This window comes from Polypterus senegalus, chromosome 6, assembly GCF_016835505.1.
Source record: "Polypterus senegalus isolate Bchr_013 chromosome 6, ASM1683550v1, whole genome shotgun sequence".
Taxonomy (NCBI): domain Eukaryota; kingdom Metazoa; phylum Chordata; class Cladistia; order Polypteriformes; family Polypteridae; genus Polypterus; species Polypterus senegalus.
In genome coordinates, this window is record NC_053159.1 from 93,649,341 (window position 1) to 93,669,715 (window position 20,375).

Consider the following 20,375-nt stretch of genomic DNA (forward strand, 5'->3'; position numbering starts at 1 on the left):
CTTCTTTACACCTCATTAACAGCATTGCCTGTTACTCTATCAATCACTCCCAGAATTCCACACAATTGTGCAACAGGTGACGGCCAAATATAAGACCATTAAGAAGTAGCATCTCCATTACCCTTTGTTTTCTTTCGTTTTGATATATTGACTTTGAACTCTTTGAATTTTTGATTAGCAGTTTGGGCTTTGATAATCCATCATTTGATCTCCCAGTATAAACTTGGCACATTCCCTGACTATGTTTTTCACTTCTCAGGCACTGCACTCTTCGTATTGATACGGAGTCACTTCAAGTAATGAAACAAGTGTTCCTGTATTACGCTTGGTGATAGAAATGGTCTTCTGACACACTTCCCATCTGACTTCCCTCTGTTTAGTATTCTGTTCCCGGAAGACAAACTATGGCCAAACGCTCATCTTAATTTGTAATTGAGTCATCATTGTCCGTGTGTTCGGCATAAGTGCACATGTTATTTCATGCCTGCTGCTTTTGTTTTGAATAAAGAATTAAGGCTGAAAGAGATGGAAGCTTGTGGTCAGATATAAAGACTGGGTGAGATCAAAATCCAGTCACACTTGAGGGGCCTTATCACAAGAAAATGGCAAAAGGAGGATGTGACTGTATGTTTCTGAGAAGAAGACATACATAGAGTGCAAATAATGGGCATTAAAGCAAAAAACAGAAGAACAAACAAGCCCTAGCCTTATGTTACTCGACTATGTTTACCTCTTTGCAAGTTGCTTTGGATAAAAGTGCCTGCCAAGCAAATAAATATAAATATAAATGTAAACAATGCCCACCACTTTGAAAGACACCATTCTGCAAAAGGAAAGGCAGATTTCCTGTTAATCAATGAGTCACAAAAAGATTACGAGAGCAGTGAGAACAAAAGACATTTATATGTCTAAAGTATCTAAATCACTCTGAGAAAAGCCAAACAAAATGACACCTTTTATTGGCTAACTAAAAAGATTACAATATGCAAGCTTTCGAGGCAACTCAGGCCCCTTCTTCAGGCAAGATGATTACATTACAAGCTGACTACATCTTGCCTGAAGAAGGGGCCTGAGTTGCCTCGAAAGCTTGCATATTGTAATCTTTTTAGTTAGCCAATAAAAGGTGTCAGTTTGCTTGGCTTTTCTCTGCATTCATAATGGCTAACACAGTACAACACCCTAGTACTAAATCACTCGAGAAACAGTCTTCTGAAGAGCCACAAAAGAAATAAAGATTTGACAATGGAGGCATTGACAGGTACAAAGTGATGACGATGACAGTTGTAGGGTTGACACACCCCATGGCTCTAGCCTCTGGTTTCTTAATATTGCATTTAACAGTATGCAAGTAGACAGACATTAGGCAGATATCTATTCACTTGCCAAAATCAATAACATAAAATAAGATTACTTACTGTACTTAGGACATGCAAATAACAGTAAAACTAGTGGGACAGCAGGTAGTGAGGAAGCAGCAAAAACAACTCAGGATTATGGAATACCATTTGTGACAAATCAAATAAATAAGAAAGAAATTTTGAAATAAATAACCATATGGCAAAATGCAGCAAAATATATAAGTAGGTTATTAAATTGTGATATGCATATTTAAATAATAATCACATGAAAAAGTTCAACAATATATAAATAACTCATGAAATTATGACACAAATCATAGTAAATCACATAGTTATCATGAAATACAGTTTCATTATTTTATTTTATTTCACAAGTGTTATGTTAAACTTAAATATTGTATTTTTTATTTTACTTAATGGCCGAAGATTTCCAAATAGCACATTTCTATTTTAATGCCAGTGTATATTTCAGAATGCCTCTTTTCAAAATGGCTTCTCACTTGTCAATCAAGAGCAACAGGCTGACCCCTCTTCCTATTGGTTAATCATTTTCTGTCAGTTACATTTGCCTGAGTGAAGGCCACAGGCTACCTTACATCTTTAGACTTCTTTCTTATGCTTTGGAATTGGCAAAAACATGGAGGCAATAAGAGGTACAAAAATGTAGTTTGGCGGACTAATTGACAATATATTGAATATGGCTAGCCAGATACAGTAAGTGCTCTTTCAAATAATCATGTTGATGTAGAGGTTGTCAGTAGAGCAGTGTGTCCGCACAGAACATGGAGGCGCTTGTTAATGTTGGCTGTGTGTGGCTGAAAATGTAAGCTGTTTCTCAAGTCTGAATATGTGATGTACCTGTCTGGTTTGACCCCACCAATTGGTTTTTATTGAAATCATCATGAAAATAGGCATTCTGAAACATTTAAAGAGACATCTGGAAATGTATCGCTTGGAAAATTCACTCTGTTAAATTAAAACAGCCTTAAAAAATATGGCCATTTTTATATAAAATCTACAATAATTAAATGTAGCGTAATTACATTATTGAAGCTAAATAAAATTATGAAATTGTACTTCATAATCATGGAGATGACTTCCATTTACTTATGCTTTTTCACAATTTAAAAATTCACATATATATATATATATCACTGCACTTTCTCAAGTGATTATTTATTTCATAATTGTCTTATTATTTAATTTGGAGAAAATGTAGCAGTAAATGTAGTTTAATGAAGACAAGCATAAAATAAAACATAAAAATAAAACTAGCTGTGCTACCTGTTTAAGACGGGTTAAAATCTAAGTAATCAACATAGACCCCAGAATTAACGTTTGCAGTGCACCATCTATTGGAATGTAATTTGTTGTAATGCATTTAGTAATAAAATGCATTGCAATTTACATTCCAACAGATGGCGCATCTCAAACATTTGTGGCAATAAAATACATTACTACAAATGTTCATGACGTACCATCTCTTGAAATGACATATGGCATATGCATCTGTTATACGCCATTAGGTATGGGATTCATAAAAGCAATGTAAGGCCTTGTTCACACGGGCGTTAAAATCGAGCGTTTTTTTTGCGTTCGTAGCGTCCAGTGAGCGCGGATCAAGCGCCGAGTGTTTTCTACACGTAGGAGTCAATGAGAGTGTTCACACGGGCTTTGGTGACATGCGTTTGTCCGGCAGCGCGTTTATACGGCATCAAAAAAACGTTGCATGCAGCTTTTTCTTGGCGTTCAAAACCCAACGAACGCAAGGAAACCGCTTCTAGTTCATTTTCTGCGCGTTTATTTTACGCTTCGGAGGACCAGATATATCCCATGATATTAATATTTTTATGTTTTCATATACAACATATATATTTTCATATTGCTTATTTTATTTTATTGTCTCATGTAATTTGTAAACCATGAACCTCTTAATTTATGTTCTAATCTAATATTTGATAACGATTATGTAGGGGGGGCAATCCATGGCGGGGGGCATTTCAGTGCATAACACCGGTGTAAGCGCACACTCGACTACTGTTTCCTTACCTCAAAGTGACAAGTAGTCTCTCTTAGGGGCTAACACCAAGTCATATATTGGTTGATCGGCGTGCAATGTGGCATTGCACCAGCTGCAGCAGACAATCAAAAGTGGAAACCAACATCCGACAGGAATTAAAAAACTTGCGCGGAAATTTTCGCATTTCTTCATAAAGCACAAAAAAACTTCCTTTAACCCGACGTTGTGCAGTCAGAGGATGAACCCAGTAGCGGCGGCGTTTTTCTCTCCCTACGCGCCAGTATTACGAGTTTTTTTAAAACAAGAAGATTAATATCTAACATAGCAAAATGGTCCATATTGAAAGGAGGCACCTCAAATAAAACGACAAGGGCTTTCATATCCAGTTCCCGACACTGCCTCCACAGGTTAACACACAAACTACAATTTGGGCTGCAGGCTGGCGTTAGACAGAGACAAACGAACGCCGGTGTAAAAGTCAATCGATCGCCACCACAAAATGCAACATAAACGTCTAGGACGTTCAGAGCAAGTTCGTTTATCCAAAAACTTAACGCCCGTGTGAACAAGGCCTAAATGTTGGTGATGTTCCACTTGTTGGATTGAAAAATGCAATTAATTTTATTACTACAAACGTTTGTGACTCACCATCTGATAGGAATGACAGAGACATAGCAACCAGACTGACACACAGACACCATGCTCTTTTAAGGATGGGTGATGGTAGCATACATTTATATACAATCATAGTGTTCAGTAATCATCGCATATACTTCTCCAGCTGCCTGTCTCTTTTCACGGGGTTCGTGCAGCCACTGCAACACTCAAGAACACTTGGCATCAAACTTAGACATGCTAGAGGGCAAACATGGAGATCTAGTCTCATCTCATTTCTGTTTTATCTATCATTCAGTTACCCTTTTTGTGAACCCCTTTTTTATACAAATAAGTTTTGTGACAAATTCAAGCACAGGTTAAGAAACCACGATGGATATGATGCCATCCCATCCCAATGCTCACTTGTTTATACGCGTTCAATGTAGAGTTATTAATAAACTTCATCTTTGTAAGACAGAAGAAAACCTTTGCCAAAACGAGCAGAGTGTGCAGACTCCACAGAGACAGTAACAATGCCAGTAAACAACACCAGGCCTAAGTGTTAGCATCACTAACCAAAGGACCACCATGACATGTTGTTATTCCCAACTTCTTTAGGTATTTAATGTTTAAGGAGCCAAAACATTTTCCAGCAGCTTTCAATTGTGGATCCTATTGCCCATTATGCCAATATGGTTGAAGAGATCCAATAAAAGATAACGTTAACAATCATGAACAAAAATATTTGATGAGGTGGCCCCAAAATGCAAGCGTAAGAAAGCATGTGTATGTCATTTATTATAGAGAGATGATAGGGTATGCAAGCTTCACAAACAAGTGCAGCTAAAACATGGCAACCTCCTGCCTTAAAGGATACAAGCTGCCGAAAAAGCTTGAAAAGCCTGCAAGCTTCAGTGATGGTTTAATTTGTTGTCACTATCCTGCAAAAGGCAAGCCAGACTGCCCTTTAGGTAGGTAAGTGTTCAGAATATAGTGCCAACCACAGCAAATAATATCTCAGATATACTTCCATTATTCACTGTACTTATTTCTGAAATCTCCTGCTATAAGATTTTTGGGGTTCTTCGGTGAGGCCAGTAGACCAAAAAAAAAAATGGCCATGTGGATGAGGAGGAGGGGATCTCAGCATGTGGTATGTTGAACATTACCCCTGTCACAGGACAAACCCAAAATAATCGCAGCAGTCATCTAATAGGATTAGCAGAGTCCAGCCCATGAGTTACAGGAGGCTATTCTAAGGAATCAACGTCAGCAGAATGGACAGCTGGACAAACTAAACACACCAAGTGGAGCAGGCCTTGCTATCTATTAGTGGCCGTGCACACACTGTTAACTCACTGCCACATCCTCTTACAGAAGGTTTCTAGAGGTCTTGTTTAGTAGGTTAGGGCCTGACAGCTCCACTGATTTATATAAAGGAGATCTCTGACACCAAGCCACTCCCTATGATAAAGCAAATGGCCAGAAAAGAGAATGCACTCTTAATGTGCGGAGTGACATGAAGAACAGGCTTGTCACTTTAGGAGATGGGGCCCTTTTTGGCCTCAAATTAGCATCACGTAAAGATGTAATGGATAAGAAATACAGCAGTTAATCCATGCTCAGCTCAGTAAGACTGTCAATGAGTTGGATGTGTACTGTCTGGAGGGAAGTAGAGGTACAAGGTATGGAGATCCAAAAATATAATTAAAAAAAAAAAATTAAAAAACACATAATGAAGTCTAGCTGTGATTGGCCCGGCACTTTGATGATTACACTGTTTTGTATTAAGGGATGGTTAATGAAAAGAAAAGCTCATTGCCCTAGCGAGGGATAGAAGCAAGGACATGCACATGCTGTACACTATCATACCAGCAAGAAACATGCATAATACGATTTCTGACTGAACAAATCAATAAGACAATTTCCCCTCAGGGATTAATAGTGAGTACCAAATACCAAAAAATACCAAATAATACACATCTGCCATCCCAATCCTGCACTGTTCCTTAATGGCCTCAGTCTACGCAATATCAGGTTCTCCCAATTCGCTTACACTAATATTCACTTAATATTCTCATCAGTCATATAACCCAGTTCCTTCAGGTAGGTGGCAGGGGTTCTGTTGCTACATATATGAACATCACCTGCACTGCGTACAGAATATAAGGAACAGTCATCTAGGAAGAAGGACACGCCATTTAACCAACAGAGGAAAATGTTCAAAAATTAGTGATAAGGGCCAAGAAAGGCAGAACCATGAACAGCCACCAACACAAAATACCGATGCCTTACCACGTGGAGACTCTCAAATTGTACAAACTCAGAAGATACTGAAACATTTGGATTGTCTCAGTAAATATTGTGTATACTCAGTGACATTAATGTGGATTATTATGGACCAGTAACGGCGTACTGCACGATAACGTGCTGTGAATACACTTGACTTGAGCATTCCTAGTTTTCATACTCTTTCTCTGTTTCTGTTTAGCATTTGCTCAGAGGTTGATGCGCTTGCTGCTACCTGAGCAGCTCTCTTCTTTTCTCCACCCTAACGGCCCGCTTCTTCTCTTCTTTCGTCGGCATCTTTTCGCGTTAAAACTGATTAAGTTGGTTTTTGTGTTGCAATTACTTAGTACGTTTTCTTCAATTTTTTTACTTAAGCTGGCACTTAAGTCTTCAATCTGCCTCAAGAAAGATTAGCACTCTGTTGGGTAGGGAATGAGAACGGCGCCCATACGCATGCACCGCACGGCCGCCCTGCTGTGCGCAGCCAAGAGTTGATTCTACAATAAAATAAAAATAAAAAGAGTAATCAAAATAATCACCCCAAAAGTGGATAGTAGACATCACGTAGTATTTGTGTACCAAATTCCAGATCAATAGTTCAAACGGTTTGCGAGCTACAGGTGATTTAAAATCCTGGACAGACAAACGAAGTTGGGAAATGGATGGATATTCCAGCGCTGACTTTGTATATTCCGACGCTGAATTTATATATTGAAGTTTTGACTTTATATATTCAAATTTTGACTTTATATATTCAGAAAGAAGTTTTGACTTTATTTATTCCGACAGTGTCTTTATATAATCAAGTTTTGACTTTATATATTCGGGAATGACTTTATATATACAAGTTTTGACTTTATATAGTTAAATTTAGTCATCATTACATAACTTATTCTTTACCATAGAAATTTAAAGACTAAATTCAACTTCCATTCCTACCAAAGATATTTCTGGGGACAAAATAGAACCCACTTATATCCAAATTCGAGCTATTGAGCTGTCACCTGCCTGCCTGAATAAGTCACCCTCGCTTCGCTCTTACTTTTTTACCGTTCATTTAATCATGGCTAGTGGCGGAAAATTTATAAAATGGAAGGAGGATTACACTGAGGATGGCTTTACCAAAACAATTATTGATGGCGAATCGATTATTCATAAAGATTCAATTGGTGATCTGTTTTTCTGTGTTAACCTCATTTTTTTCATACTTCTTCTCAAACCAAGGGGGTGCGAGGGTAAAATGAATCAGGAAGCGCTGATCAATGTAATCAGTGTTCCAGGAAATCATGCATTGACAGAAGTTCCCCTTTGCTTGTAATTAAATGCGTGATTTTTAACGCGTTATGGAGCACATGCATCGAAGCTTCACAGCTGTGCTTGTGCTAAGAAAAGGAAACATTTTAAAAATAACGTAACACGATTGTCAATTTAACCTTTTGTAAGTAGTGCCTGGAGGATTGAGTGTGGAGAAACTCTACACACAGCGTGTGTATTAACTTGTGGATTTTTCTGTGAGTATTTGGTAGCAGCGTCACAAAGTCACTTCTGTAAGACTGCGTTAGCTGCGGAGCTCAGCTCAGAGCGAAATGAGGTGAATGGGAGGGGAGATGATGACGTGACTCCCCCACCCACCTTAACTGTCAATCCCCCACAAACACAGTCTCGGAATTTGCATAAGCACAGCCCTTCACCAGTAATTTTAACTTAGTTACAAAGTGATCAAAACTCTCGTTTATATCCTGCGTCCTCTCATTAAACTTGTATCCCGCATTACCCGTGGGCATGACAAACGCCAGCGGCAGCCTGTCTATGAACTTAATTTAAACTTTAGGTTTACACCGTGCTTTGTTTCCGAAGTAGCAGCACTCATGAATATGGTTGTATATGTCACTCGCTCGCTTCTTATTGTTTCGCTGCCTTCTCAATTATATAATGCATGTTTTCTTCAGCGCTTTTTGGAGCTCTTCCTGGTTTTCTACGTACTGCGTTGACAGTCAGTTCACGTGATTACGTGGGAGGCGTGATGATGTCACACGAAACTCCGCCCCCCACGGCTTTCGAGCTCAACTCCATTACAGTATATGTAGAAAAATAGCTTCCAGTTATGACCATTACGCGTAGAATTTCGAAATTAAACCTGCCTAACTTTTGTAAGTAAGTTGTAAGGAATGAGCCTGCCAAATTTCAGCCTTCTACCTACACAGGAAGTTGGAGAATTAGTGATGAGTCAGTCAGTCAGTGAGGGCTTTGCCTTTTATTAGTATAGATTGGTGCATGTTTTAGTAGGAGACAGTATATTTAATGAGACATAGTCAAAAGTACAGTGCAAAGCTTGACTGATCTTTCACTAAGCACAAACCAAAACCCAAACTCAAAGCCAAATATATATGCAGTCAAAAATTTGTTGCTGCAAAATACAAAAACAAGAAAACACAAATGATCCATAATCTTAGAAATATATCACACACATATCAGGGTAACCCAGAAATATCTGCCTCGATCCTTAGGTTTTCATCCCAGTTAAGAAACAGAAACCCTAAAAAAGCCAAACAGAAGGTCCTTGACCACTAACTGCAGTGTGATTTTAAAAGGAAATGCATGAAAAAAGAATAATGGTTGACTGCCATGTTTGTTCTTTTATTGTTTACAATATACTGTACAAAGTCAAATGCATGTAATGTATTTCAGAAGGCAACTGTTATTATAATTTTGTATCTGTGTGACATAAATCCTGCTGCTGTCCACAAGATATGTGTGCTGCTTAACATTATGGTGAGGTAACCCAAAAAAGAGAAAGGGCCTTCTTCACATCCACTGCTGTTGGCTGCATTATAATAATAATAATACATTTCATTTACTCGTAGGTGCCTTTCTAAACACTCAAGGACACCGAACAATAGATAAAACATATATTATAAACAAAACTAAAATACAAAAGTTTAAATCAGACAGAGCAATTGTAATCAAACAGAAAAAGCAGTCTTAAACAAATGAGTTTTAAGTTTAGATTAGAAAAGTGAAAATGATTCAGTATTTCTAAGCTCAGCTGGTAGTGAGTTCCAAAGCTGGGAAGCAGGGAAACTGAATGCTCTGCTCTCCACAGCGGGAAGACAGACGAAGGGGACAGTCAAGTGGATGGAAGAAGAGGATCTAAGGGTACGGGAGGGAATGGCAACATGGAGGAGGTCAGACAGATATTGAGGAGCAAGGTTGTGGATAGCCGTAAAAGTTAGCAGGAGAATTTTGAATTGAATGCGGAACTGAACTGGAAGCCTATGAAGCTGCTGCAAAACAGGAGTGATATGGTGAATAGAGGGGGTTCTAGTAATGATGCAGGCAGCTAAATTCTGGACCAGTTGAAGCTTATAAAGAGATTTGTGAGAAAGACCAAAGAAAAGGGAATTACAATAATCCAGACGAGAAGTGACAAGGCTATGAACAAGGGTAGCAGTGATGTGGGGAGTGAGGGAGGGGCGAATACGATTAATGTTACGCAAGTGGAAATATGCAGACTGGGAGATGTTATTGATATGGGACTGAAAGGATAAAGTACTGTCAAGGATGACACTCAGACTGTTAACCTGTGGGGAAGGAGAGACAGAGGAATTATCAATAACAAATGAAAAATGATCAGTTTTGGATAATGTTGATTTTGTACCAATGAGGAGAACCTCAGCTTTGTCACTATTTAATTTAAGAAATATTGTAATTTTCCTCGCTCTGATACACTAACACTGAGGACTTTCAGACAATGAATCATTCAGCAGAAGTGTGTCAAGAAATTATATTGGGACTCTTTTATACCAACAGAAATATGTCTGCATAATGCCTCACTGTTTTCTTTTTAAATTTTCTTGCTTTATAGTCATTGTGTCCAAAGTGTGTGTGTTTATTTATTTATAGAGTTTCTGTAAAAAGCCACATTTCCCCATGGGGACAAATGAAATTATCTATCTATCTATCTATCTATCTACAGTATCTATCTATAATAATATCATTCTCTTTTTAAATGTTTTGGCACCCAGAACATAACAAATTAAGACACCCTAACAGTACTTTGGAGTGATACTGTAAAAGCACTGTAGACAATGCCAAACAACAAGGATCTATTACATTTTTACTGTTTCGAAATGATGTACAAAGCTCCATTTTCACCAAACTTTACAGACCTCAATTTGGGCTTCTCCCTTTTATTGGCGGGGGAAAAGGTGGCAAAAAACTGCAACTGGCCAACATTTGAGGGGAGAGAAGCTCCCTGTAATTCACGATCTATGACAAAAAGTTCTGCAAAGTGATCAAGCAAGTCGCTTGCGTGTCTTATGATCAGCAACTGAATGTTACCCGACATATGTGAGGGCATCTGTGATGTCTTGTGTGGTCAATTGTCTAGCAGTTGGTTACACATAAGCCATCTTGGAAAATTTGTCAGAATTAAACAAGGTGTCTGCTCAGAAAATGAACAGGTCTGCTTTCCTGGGGTTCATGGGTTGGTTTTGTTCACACAGGCCCTTGACACGGCAACTAATTGAGCCTCTACATATGAAATGCTGTATTAACATGTTTCAGTGTAAGATACTTCTTCTCTCAGTCACAACGGGTATTTATGCAAAATGAAATGGGGCTCAGAAATGTGTTAATGAATTGAAAACAGACAGACTTCTACCTTTATGTATTTAAAAAAAAGTAAATAAATACAACCCTAAAAATATATATGCATAATGGTAATTAAAAAAGAAAATCTAAGCTGCCTCCTCTCCTCTTTATAGGTGAACTGGAATCGCTGAGCTGTCCCAGTGACACATTCTTCACTCATAATGGTGAGCCAGAATCACAAGACATTCAGCACAGGTAAAACAGCTTTCTATGACATTTATGTGCATATTTCCAAGTCTCTAACCATGCTACTAAACCACATGTGGGTGTGAGCCACAAGCAGCCATCACCAAGTTACAAAAACACAGGGGAAACTCGAGCTGCCCTTTCTGCCTGAGCACAACGTAGCAGGCTGCTGAGGCCAGGTGCGTCTGAACATTCCCCCGGAGACACCATTAAAATATCACTTTCTTGGCACCACATTATAGGCTGCAGATGAATAGCCTTGCATTGAATAGACCAAATAAAGCAGGCAGTATATGATAAGACGTCCGCCACTCCTGTGTCCTTATCACATGGCACTGCGGTTTGAAGGCTGTGGCGACCTGGAAGTCACTGAAACAGAAGTAGAAAAGTGGAGGACAAGGAACATTTTGAAGATAGGAGGTGAAGAAGCTCTTCAGAGCCCAGAAAACACCACCATCCAGAAGTAACTAACATTCACTTACAAACAGCTCAACGCCATGAGCTAAAATCATCACTGACTCTTCAGTTATGCATTTGAACCCTTGAGACTGAAACACGTCTACCTTTGACAGCTATTGTCCGAGTTCTGATTCACAGCCATAACTGGCAGGTCATGCAGACATCATGGAATATGCTTGCTGTGAGACTTAACTTCTGTGCAGCACTTGCCACTGCCTTTTCGAAGTTTGCCAAATGTGGCGTGAAAAGCAGCAGCTTAAAGGGAACTCAGCATGCTAACCAAAAGAAATGGAAGTCTTGGCTGAGAACAAGGATATGATAGTGACAAAGTGGTTGTTATTCTGAGCTCTCCGGGTTTTATGAATTTTCCTAAGTGTTTCAGTTTTCTAGTTCTTCCTAATGATGGGTAGGAGATTTTGACTGGAAACTCTGAATTTGGGTGTGAGTGTCTGTCAGTGTGGCTTATGAAAGGTGAGCTCCCCATCCAGTGTGGTGTACTGGTTAAGGCTTTGAACTTTAAACCCTGAGGCGGTGGGTTCAAATCTCACTACTGGCACTGTGTGACCATGAGCAAGTCACTTGACCTGCCTATCAAAAGAAATGTAACCAATTGTATCATAAATGTTGTAAGTCGCTTTGGATCATTCCTCTCCACCAAGCATTAAAGTGGATGAATTAAGGTATTAACATACCAACAGTGCAATGATAGCATCTGACCAATCAGCAGATACTACACTGTTCATTCAATAATTGTGGGATAGGGAACACTTCCTAATTAGTAGCATCCATAGTCAAGCTTAATTGTGGGATAGGGAACACTTCCTAATTAGCAGCATCCATAGTCAAGCTGTCCACGTGTCGTATGCATGGAGGAGGCAATGGATTGCTTTCCATGGCAAACAGTCTTTCTTTCCATAGCTAGCAAGACCTGACAATCAATTCCAGTCGAAAGCTAGGCAAAGCCTGGCATTTCTCTCTCACTGACAGTTTAGGGATCTTCTTCCTACGCTCAGCCAGGTTGGTCAGTTGTCACCAAAGAGACAAAACTTTTGCAGTTGGGATGCCCTTCCTAACTCCCACATCCTTTAGTTACCTTTTACAACCGCATGAGGATCTGTAACCTTATTCTAGGCCCAAGTCATGGGGCCTAAGCAGGGCATTTGAAGAACAGATGTGAATTTTCTCAAATATATTCAACTCAGAGAAAGACACATACAGCATCGCTGTAATTAAAAAAGATGCAGACAAAACAATCATAAACCTAGAAAGATCGTGGGCAAAACAAAAGACTTAAGTGCTGGGTCAGGTAGGCCAAACTGGATTACTGAAAGAAATGCATACCAGAAAAGAACAAGTAATGGGCACAAGAACTAAAAAGGAGAACAGAGTGGGCAAAGTCTTTTTAAGCAGTGACTCCCTAGTTAGACCAGTGTGAAGAGGCCTGTGACATAGAAAAAGACAAAACTCCAGTCACAGTCTGGCCAAACATGTTTCGTCTCTGTGATAATGTTGTATATACAAGCTTGAAAGGAAAACGCTTGAGAACCTAATTAAGACAACAATCTAAAACTGGGATTCCGGCAATTAGGAGATGAAGGAAGCTTGACTGCAGTAGATGAAGTCCCACCCAGGTGCATTTTATTCTACAGTGTTTCGAGGCTGCCAGCTCACTGAAGCCTCTCAGCAAAGTTAAAAGGACACTTGTAAAGTTATGAAATGTTGATATTCTATAGTGGGATGAGCAATAGGGCACCTAATCCATCAAACACTGTTACCTTGTACAACTATTTTTATAACAAGGGGGAAGAAGTACTGAACATGGGAGACTATCAATGGCCAGAGTTAATCATTGCTTTTTTTATTTACCTACAGTATATATCTAAGTGACCTTCATCCAAAGCATTCAGTAGCATGCTCACAGTTAGAAATACAGTGGCTGTAAAGAATATTCCCCAGTAGTTTGGACTTTTTCCTGAACCCATGATAGTTTTCTCTTGTTTCCTCTCACACCTCAACAACATATCTGTTAGGTTAATGGAGTTGGCTAAGCTGAATGTGTGTGAGTGCGTTAGGCATGAGCTGACATCCAGGGCTGGTTCCTGTTGTGATTCTGCATAGCCCTCTAATGAGAAAAGGAGGCTCAGTAAATGGATGTCCTTGTTCCTCCCAGGTTTGTGTGACTGTCCCTTCATTCTAAACCCTTGCTGTCTGGATGGTTGACTGTTAATTAGTGGCATGGCATGCATGAGTGTGCCTTTCTGTTCTCTCCAAACCAGCCAGGGATAAAGCAGGTTTACTAAACCAATATTAACACTGAATCATATACTGGATGTATTAGTATTAGATAAAAAGCAAAGAATGGACTGCAATTAGTGTGGCATGGAGTTGTGAGCACTAGCTGCAAAGAGAACTGGGGGCATCAAGGACACAGCATAAGTTGACAGGAGTCCTGGTGTATGCAGAAATTAGGATTCTGACTACGAGTCATGATTTATATTTGACCTCTTCCATCGCCATTCAAATTATTTTTCAGTGCCAGGTGTTATCTGTTATCTACTTCCTTGCAACATCACAAGTGGGAATTCAGGGCAAGGTGTGTAGGTGGCTACAAAATTGGTTCAAACACACAAAACAAATGGTTAAGGTGATGGAACTTTTTCAGAATTGATGTTAAAACTGGTGTCGCTAAAGGATCGATGCTGGGGCCACCGCTCTTTGTAATGTAAATAAATGATCTGGACCAGAATATGATCAATAAGATGCTTAAGTCTACAGATTACACCAAACTGGGTGGAAGGGCAGATATTGTAAAACAAGTTGAATCATTCCAGAGGGACAAGGACACCATACAGGCTTGGTCAGATTTGAGACAGATGAAAGTAAATGTAAGTATATTTAAGGTATTAACCATAGGAAGAACAAATGTTAGATTTGAATACTTAATGAGACGTCTGACTCGTTACAGTAATCCTTATAAGAAGGACTTAGGAGTCAAAGTGGGCACATCACTATTTACATCCACCTAACAGGCAGAAGCAATCAAGAAGGCACATAGGATGTGTGTAGTACAAGTCAAGGGAGGTTACACATGCAGTATATAAGGCACCACTGAGGCCTTACCTGGAGTATTGTGTTCAGTTTTGGTCTCCATATTATAAAAGAAGACAGAGCAGCAAGTGTTCATAGTGTGCTGCAGAGTAATACTTCAGGGACTTTTAAATCTCGCCTTGATGTTATTTTGGATAATCCTAGTGAACAGAATGGGCGGATTTGTTGGGCTGAATGGATGGTTCATGTCACAATTGTCTTAATGTTGCAGTTTTTATAGGCTCCTACCCCTCATTTACTCCTCTTTTGCTAAATCAATTACCTTACACTGGATTCCTGTTTTCTTGTGTTTTGAACTTTGGTTATTTTTATTTTTCCTTATAGCTACAATTTTGTGTTTTGACTGGTTCTTGATTACAAATTTTCCATTTTTTTTTTAAATATCATCAACTGTACCTTGGTTCTTGATTTTCATTTTTTGGGTTGTTACACTTTTTGCCCAATAATATTATCACCTAATTCGTATTATCTAACAACACCACTAGTAAGACACATCTTATCACTCATTATAATTTTTTTTTTGTTTAATAAAAGTTTTTTCTTTTATTATTTTTATTATTATCTTGTCTTTCATTATCTTATCACTTATAATTTTTTCAAGGCTTCATCCTTTCATCCTGGATTTTCGCTTGTTTATCTACTATCCATTTTCTCCCGTAATGGTATTGTGCTCCAGTTCAGAATACCAAGCCCTCCTTCAAACAGTACCATCAAGTCTCACTCCTTTTTATGTCTGATCTCCTAATAAGAATACTATCAAGCACAGAATGAGGATGTGAGATTGTGGAGGTGTGATATGCTATTCTTAAGACACATCTTCTGTCAGACCTTTGGAAAGCTAAATTTTTCTACGACCGAATATCAAGGACTAGACTCTAATACCATTAAAGGAAAGTGAACAGTTCATGAATTCTAGCAAGAAATTTAGAAACTAATTCACTCAGTGCTAAACGTATTTGTAATTAATTGCTATTCAAGTCAATATTCAAACCACAGCGCTGCAGAGGTGAGGGTTGCTACCTTCCTGCCCCAGGATCCCCTTGTTTCATTTCCCCATCTGGTCTCTCTGTATGAGTTTACATTTCCTTCCTGTGTATCTATGAGCTTTCTCCAAATATACTATGTTGATTTAATAATCAGGTGAAAACCGGAACAACACTGATGTGTGGCTGTGAGAATTAAAGTCTGCCCCAAAAGGACTAGCATCCTATTCAGGGTAGACCCCAGTTTGTGGACACTGCTGCTGGGATGGGATCTGGAAACTTAGTCCTACTACATGTCTCAGAGACTTTACAGGAAACATGGTTGCAAATGTATTCTGTAAACGCTTGCAAGCATTAATGCCTAAAAACATTAGGGAGCTGTCATCATAGAGCGACCAGAAATGTAATATTTTGCAGTACGTGTTTACAAGAAACATGGGATTATTCTGGCAATTTTGTGTGCAGCTCAGGAGCCAACTCCAGATGGCATACCAGTCCATAGGAGGGTCCACCTACACACAATCACATATACTGGGCTAACCCTTAGAAATATTCTTAAAATTGCTTGAAGACTTGGGTTCTTGGTACCACTATCTACTTGAAAGCCTGTCACTTAAGGCTTTGGAAAATCAACGGATGAAAAATTATACTTATGTGTGGAGCAGCTGATGCTTGGATAGCCTTCATGCAGGCAGAACCTGCAGGAATCAAGTAACCCAACACCATGTGGTGATCCTTCTAAACATGCTTTACATTCACAAATGAGTACTGGTCTAACTGTAACTTGTACGAGAGATGAGGGTACTTTTTGATTAACTGGCACCCTAAACAGGTTTGTTTCCTGTTTTTAGAATGGCCCCTGTTCCCTGCCACAATATAAGGTAACAGTTTCTAGAAATAGATGGATGATTGGATGGATGGATTGTGGTCTAAAGAGAGCAGTATGTTTGTTCCTGATTTGCTTCTAATGCATTTTGATGAGTGTTCTGACTCCAGTTTAATATGAAGGTTCAGAAAATGCATGGATGGATGTTTAGATAAGCAGTACGACAAATGGCTGTGTAAAACTTACACCTAAGAAGACAAATACCCAACATGCTCTCTGCAAAGTGTGCTGTCGTCTCTGACACTGCTGTCTACGCCACTGATTACAAGCTGAGATTTAATTATACACCACCACCCCCTTACAAAGACAAACAGACTCCTCTGGCACATTCTTTCTTAACCCCCACACACCACTGAGTTAAGCCGGCTGCGCATCTCAGGCAAAGCAATAACACCATGTCTGCAAACGCATGATCCTCAAGAGGCAGCTGCAACCCCAACCCCCTCCATCCCACCATAACCTTTCAATCTGCAGTCCGCAGAGAAGGAGATGACTCACGCTGCAGTGGGCAAGAGAACCTGGAACTGCACAGGCTTCAGTGAGTTTGTCTGGATAGTTGGGCAATCTTGGAGAATTCTTGGACAGCGATGACACTTCTGAGTTTACTTCAGATTAATAATCGGGATCTTGCCCTGGAAAAACGGGTTGGGAAGATCTTTGAATGGATGGAGGTCCATTTCTCCTCTATGGCAGAATTAATGAATTCCATTCACAGTTTAATCACCTGATTTTAAAAGCATAGGTGTACTTTAACATCTTATCAGCGTCCGCAGAAACTATTGAGGGGCATCCCCTGAAATTTTGGCTTGTAAGTCCCTCAATGCAAATTATATTTCACAACTTACTCATGTAGGCCTAAACTACTTCACTTTTTGTGGTGCCATAGGGTGGGGGGTTACTTCCAAATTATAATGGGAGCTTACAATGGATGAGTTGTAAAAGACATGGAGAGGTAGAAAAATGCAGAATCCACACAACAGTAAAGCCTCATCTCATTTTACAATACATCTACATTATGTAATCTTAGCGAGTCGAGGGCAGTCGCAGAACGCTCAAGTGACACAAGTCGTGCAGTGTGACATGCCGAACGATTCAGTCCAACTAATCTGCGACTCACCCCTAATTAAGTCATACAGATGTGAATTTGTTTTCAATCATAGGCTTGTGTGCATGAGAGCTGACAACCAATGAGCACCCACCTATGAGTACAATACATATAATGCAGTTATGAGCAACAAGGAACATGGGTGTTTTGAACCTTGAAGACAGAATAGAGGCTTGTGTGTCTGATGTCACGTTTTTATTTACCACAAAAGAACAGAAAAAAGAAAAAACAGGACAGAGTTTGCAGCTGCACCTGCCATACCTGTAAACCCATCACACAGCACTGGTTCCATCAGGCAGCATGTTACTGGCTGTCAGTTCAACATACTTCGGAGGTGTGAAACTGGGATAGAAAGTCATTACATAGTTGTCTAACCTGACATCCCCTGTGATTTCTAGTCGTATACACTTACATACTCAGGCAACAGAATGAGCAACTGTTGTTGTCAATAGGATATCACCTCTGCCTAGAATTCATGCAATGTGACATCAGCTTTAGAGGCCGTGTAATTCTATAAGTGACTTTGCTCAAAAAGTGTGTTGATCCCTACAAGGTTACCAAGCCTCAAATCTCAGTAACCATGTCCTCATATAGAAGAAAGAAGATTTAAATCTAGTAGACCGTTTCATGTGATGTTCATGTGTAAAGCAGGCCAACTTCCAAATCACACTCATCATTTTTGTTCCATATGCTCATTTCTAATTATGAGGTTTGGATCTTAGATGGTGGGTTAGCAAAATATAATTTTCAGAAGAATAAAAGGGATGTCTTCCATAAAACAGAAAAGTTCAAAACAGCATCCAACAGTACACATGAACCCCTCTTACTTTCTAAACCTGATTTTTCCACTACAGGGTTCCAGACTGGTGAATGGATTACTGGTTCATACCTAGCAGAGTACACAATTTAATGCCACCAGTGCCATGTGTTTCAACTGAAGATCCCAGATAAAAGCCTGCAATAGAGAAGGCATGGGATTGAATCAAACTGAATTGGGGTACAGTTTGGCAACAATATTAGCTGTTCTCTTATGTCTTCTCTAAAATTATCTGGAAGTATAATTAAAGGAGAGTAAATTAGGACCCCCAAAGACCACCACATTTTGAAATGATTGTTAATATTGTTCGTTTAGAGGCCATGTTAATTTATTTAACTTTGAGCTAACATAATTAAATGGAAAATCATTGATTCCTGATTGCAGAAAACGCATGATAGGAAATGACCTACCAACCACGAATAAAGAAGACTCAAAAGGAGGGAAAGGTGATTTTGCTAGTTGAAGGGACTTCGCCCACGTATGTCAGCGAATAATGACATTACCACCGATGGCATGTTCTTTGAGGCCACAGCTTGGGACAGTCATCAAGCACCCTAGGGACAACACATGACATGATGTCTGATGTCACAAGCATCCCCAATCAGCAGGTGCTCTGTGTCAGCAAAATCAGGTACAGCAGGGAGCCCCTGAGTCAGCCCTCCCCATGCAAAGAAGCAGGAAACCACGAAATTACAGCCGCTGTTTCTCTTCCCCCCGTGGCTCCTCGGGTTTCGCTGAGCAAGACGGAGAGGAGCCGCGAGGAGGTGGGGCTGATCGGCTAGGCAGACTGCAGGCTCCACGCTCAGGGAAGACAATGCACACGGAGCTCCGACTCTCCTTCGCACGCACTGCGGTTTCCGCGCGGCGAGCAGTACCGTTTCAACGACTGGCAGTGAGTTTAGGGACCGGGTCCGCCTCAGCCCCCGCTGTACCACTGAACCAAGGCAGGGCTGCGGAACCATCAGCGATCTGTTCAGCATTAATGCACTCCGACTCGTCACAGAACTCCCCATCTAGCAGACGCATATCTGCTGGGGTCAACCGCTCCAAGATTGAGATAAGGAAACGGCGCGGCTCTCGACACTCACATGAAAACGAGCTGCTTGTTTGGTGCTTCGATATGGACAGTACTTGTACGCATCTCTGATCAGATCGCCTTCATTCACCGAGGACAGGCTCCGCTCTGCCTACAGCGCCCCTTTCATCCCTCGGCCCCTTACCTTCTCCTGGGCTCGCGTCAGTTTCTTCTGCATGTTGATGGCCAGTTTGCCCGCGGTGACCCCTTTCCCCATCTCAGCCATCTTGCCTGCTGCTGTTTTATGATGTTTGAGCGTTACGCGGGGATGCTAAGGATCCCGACCGGACGGGAGGCGCAGCTGGTTTATCCCTGCCACTGACAGGCGACAAGCGAGCTTCTGTGGTGGGCGTGTCGATGAGGTGGGGGCGGGGTAGAGGAGGCGGAGCACCGCTTCTGCCTTGGGTCACCCTTTAAAGGAACAGGCGCCTGGGGATGCCAATGAGGGAGGTGGCGATGCCTATGTGGGTGTCCACAAACATTAAAAAAAGGATACATCTGAATGATTAGGTGACATTCGCGCCTGTCGCTTTTTCTAATGCCAAAGGGCAGAAAGCAGGACATCACAGGGTGAACACAGACACGTACACATCAGGGCCAATTTTGCTTCACCAATCCAACTAACCTGGACGTCTTTGGACTGTGGGAGAAAACCGGGGCACCCATAGAAAACCCACGTAAACACTGGGAGAACATGCCAACTCTAAACACATGGACGTGATCTTTGGTCTCCTTAATGCAAGGCAGCAACCCTTCTAATGCACCACCTTGCCACCTGTTGTCAGGTTACCACACCCATAGATTAGGCTGATTTAACTTAAAAATAATCAAGTTTTATG

General features: G+C 40.3%; 1 protein-coding gene across 7 annotated transcripts in view; it reads right to left on the bottom strand.

The window, feature by feature from the left end:
• LOC120531263 (myc box-dependent-interacting protein 1) overlaps positions 1-19,891 on the bottom strand; it is a 125,283-nt gene extending 105,392 nt beyond the window's left edge. For 3 of the 7 annotated variants that reach the window (XM_039756516.1, XM_039756513.1, XM_039756512.1), the window contains exon 1: positions 19,682-19,889. In XM_039756516.1, the coding sequence (XP_039612450.1) occupies positions 19,682-19,762 (81 nt within the window). In that variant the 5' untranslated portion in view covers positions 19,763-19,889. Of the gene's footprint in view, positions 1-19,681 lie in introns of all 7 variants that reach the window. The other 4 variants (XM_039756519.1, XM_039756518.1, XM_039756517.1 and 1 more) reach the window with 3 other exon arrangements.
• Between the last annotated feature and the right edge of the window lie 484 nt (positions 19,892-20,375).